Below are 3,810 nucleotides of genomic sequence, written 5' to 3'. Positions count from 1 at the left end.
ATTATTAATGGAAGTAGAGGCATTATCCTTTCAGTAGTGTGTCTTTTCCGGCCATTGGTTTCTGTATGGTTTTGGCTTTACTCTTTCTTATATGGGTAATTGTTTTTCAAAATTTCATTTTCCTGGGAAGTCCTCGTGTTGCACCCCTTTTTAGTCCGGTTTTAAAAATATTACAAATTGTTTACTTATAAAAACTAAAAAAAATTAAATTTCTACTTCTTTTGGATAGGCAGGGGTTGTGTCCATATATATATATTCCTTTTATTTAAGTTTTATTTTGAAGAGGTCGGAAGTCATAAAAGCAAAGGAAGTAGTGGTCAAATGTATGTTGGTCCTGGACTCAATGTATATCATATTGACATATTGACATATTGCTTTGTGGGTTGGATTTCAATTCGGTTAATAAAAAATGCTTTTTCCTTCGTCTCTTTATTCCCCCTTCTAAGGTTGGGCTAGGAAGTCATCAATTCCCAAAGATTCTTTGTGTGTGTGTGGAAAAGGGGAAAGAGAACTTTGTCGGAGAAAGGAGGCTCGGGACTAGACCGAAGGTTAGGGAAGAGGTCTCACAAACAAAGGAATGCTTGGTGTGAGGAAGCCATATGGTAGTGACTGTCAAGAACAGGAATCTCCCTCGTCGTAGTCAACATATGAAATTCAAGGCTAACAAGGGGAAGCTACAGGTCGCTCCACTTGCTTTCAATCCGTAAACCTCACCCAAATTGTACATAATGCTATCATATTTGAAAAGATATGGAAGCTAGAATTTGTGGCAATTCAACATTATTCTCTTTTGACTACTTATTGAATTTCTCAGGCATCTCTCTACAATCAGCTTTTACAGCCGACATCAGGGATTTATATTTAATAGTGATATTGTCTGTTTAATATGGTGGAAGTATATAAAGTTGTGAGTATCATCATATTAGCACATGTCTTCCAGACCCTCATTGGTCTTTCCTTTATTATATAGCCGTGTATACTAGATTTTCTCAATAAGGCACTAGTCATTACATATGGAGCAAACAGCTGCTTATGATGGCAGCATAGCAAAAATAAGTTGTTGTGTGGAAGAGAAAAGGTTGGTCAAAAGGTATAGGATTTGTAATGGTGGAAATTCTAAGAGCTTTATATGTTGTAGCTTCAAACCCCCCACCCCCCCACACCAACTGTTCAGTTGTGATTCGGATGGGTCATTACTAAAATGAATCGAATTCTATCAGATATTTATATTTCTCCTTTGAATTACTCTCTCTCTCTCTCACACACACACATATATATCCTATAACTTTCATTTTGCATCAGAAACTATTCTAGGAGAACTTTGAATCAGTTCCGTTCAGATATTGATTGCTCTTGGTTTGACATGGTTTACTCGTTACTGGTTCCGGAAGATTGGAAGAGTTACTCTCTCCATTAGCTAAACTATTTCTTACCCTACCTTTGGACTCGTATATTCTATGTACACAATCAACTGAGGGCTCCTTGACATATGTTGCAACGTCTCCAATAAGCATGCTCCATGAGCTAACTTGTGTGTTTCATTGAATTCTTATGAATTATGAGTGTGTTATGATTTTTTTTATTACGTTTCCATTGATTTTATTGGTTCCCATTGTTTTTTCCAAGTTCTTAGTTAACTATGAGGTGTCTATAATATTGAAACTTCTAGGTGAGATCCCTATCATTTTTATTTCCTAGTTTTTAGATGCAAAAGCAGCAAAAATTAATTTCAAGTAAAAACAAGAATGAAAATGCTCTCTTACCAGATTGCACATTTTTAGCTTCATTTTTCCTATTTCCATTTTGATGTAATATGATCTGTATCTTGCAGGTGAACGTTCCAAAGACGAAGAAGACATATTGCAAGTCTAAGGAATGCCGGAAGCATACCTTGCATAAGGTTACACAGTACAAGAAGGGAAAGGATAGTTTGGCTGTGCAGGGCAAGCGCCGGTATGATTGGAAACAGTCAGGTTATGGTGGACAAACCAAACCTGTTTTCCACAAGAAGGTAAAACCTATTTCTATTATGTCTCTTTTCTTTACAGGGTATGTATCTTATTTGAAATGACCCTCATCCATCGTTTTAACTAACCTATACACTTCTTTCCCGATGAAGGTCCTATCTTATAAATTTAATCTCTGTATGGTTGGTAGACTGGGAAAAAAATTACGACATTGCTTTCTCTGTGTAGGCAAAAACTACAAAGAAGATTGTGCTGAGGCTGCAATGCCAGGGGTGCAAGCATGTATCACAGCACCCAATCAAGGTTAGCTTCTCAACTTCCATTTGCTCTTCTGTTTTCGATCACTTAAGTGTTGCTTTCTTGTTCTTTATGGACATGTGATTGTTGCCCTTTTTTTTGCAGAGGTGCAAGCATTTTGAGATTGGCGGAGATAAGAAGGGGAAGGGCACTTCTCTTTTCTAAGTGGCAGTTTTATGGAGTATTATCCTTGTCTTATTGCTGTGCTATGTTTCCTGACCTAAGGTTTAACTTTCAATTTGAATGCTTCTGTTTTTATGCTGGTCACCATGTCAATTGAAGTTTTACTTTTAAAAATGGATGGATATACCATGCATACTTGAAGGGCAATGTAGCTTAAATTAAGCTATCGAGATTATGAATATAAAAATGGATTTTAAATATCAGTAATAATTAGCAGGCAGGTTCTATAAAAGTCCCAATAAATCCATTTGGTTTGTGTTGCATTGTCGATTTGGCTTCCTTAATTTGCTGTCATAGGCTTTTGTGTACTGAACCTTGCTACCCTATCAGTGCTATGATAATTCGTTCATTTGTATATTTGTGCTTATATATATACATATTTATATTGATTACTGTAGTATTCTTGTTTTTGCTTTTATTTATTTTTTGGGTAAATTGTTTTTGATTTTATAGAAATATTATAATTTGAGTAATAGGGACATGAGTAATTGACGAAGAAGTTTTACGTAATTATGGGTGGTAGCCTCTATGCAGAAATGCATTGATAAGAGGGCAAGAGTTTCCTTCACCAAGATGATACTTAACATGTGAATTTGATCTATGGTGAAAAAGAATTTATGAAGAGCGGATGCATGAGTTATTTGTCATGAAAAAAAAAAGGGCATTTTTTCCTTGAACAATATATTTTTTATTATATATATACACACACACACACATACGGAAATTATCTCTTGCTCAACGGTGAGCAAGAAATTCATCCACATATATGGATATGTTTTTGCAGCAATATGAGTGCTTCCTTCTAGGAAGGTTTCTCTCTCCATCCCTACTCATTAAAATACTATTTGTGCACGTTTTCTAATACTCCTGACCTCCTCACGTTTCCACCCTTGGACAAAATTTTTTTTTGAGAAAATGTGGTCAACCCTTCCTATGGTTTTGGAAAAACCAGTCTCACCGGTTAAAATTACAGAAATAACCATGCAATGTTTGTAATGACTTGTAATCCCATCGCTAAAATGAGTTGTTGATAGTTGGAAATTCTTTAAAGTCTGTACACATCCTTAGGTGAGCTAACACGTCAGAATTCAATGTTAGACGGATATTCCAATTTTCCAAAACAAATTAATTGGCCTCTTTCCATAATCGTTGGTTACATTTTTTCTCTTGTTGAAAAATCCTAATGCGACAGATAATATACATCCTCATTTTCAGTGAGTGGATTACTTTTGGCTTGTTTTGCCTCTTCGAGAGGTTTGATTGACTCTTGGTGAGGTTGTTTTGTGGGATCCCACGCTCTTATTTTTGGAGGTGGCACCCTTTTATGTTTGGTGGTGCATTTGGTAGGAGCCGAACAAAAGAT

The 3,810-nt window shown here is 35.9% G+C and overlaps 1 protein-coding gene across 1 annotated transcript; it reads left to right on the top strand.

Moving 5' to 3' along the window:
- Positions 1-599: 599 nt before the first annotated feature.
- Positions 600-2,429, top strand: LOC132270541 (large ribosomal subunit protein eL42-like). The gene is made up of 5 exons (XM_059771717.1): positions 600-703; positions 815-875; positions 1,832-2,011; positions 2,196-2,270; positions 2,370-2,429. The coding sequence occupies exons 1-5, from the start codon at positions 600-602 to the stop codon at positions 2,427-2,429; spliced, it is 480 nt and encodes a 159-aa protein (XP_059627700.1).
- Positions 2,430-3,810: the final 1,381 nt, after the last annotated feature.

The sequence above is a fragment of the Cornus florida genome, unplaced genomic scaffold (assembly GCF_030987335.1).
Source record: "Cornus florida cultivar Cherokee Brave unplaced genomic scaffold, ASM3098733v1 CherokeeBrave_3.0.0_Hap2_Chr08, whole genome shotgun sequence".
NCBI lineage: Eukaryota > Viridiplantae > Streptophyta > Magnoliopsida > Cornales > Cornaceae > Cornus > Cornus florida.
Note: the sequence above shows the minus strand (reverse complement) of the source record. Positions and strands in the feature narration are given on the sequence as shown.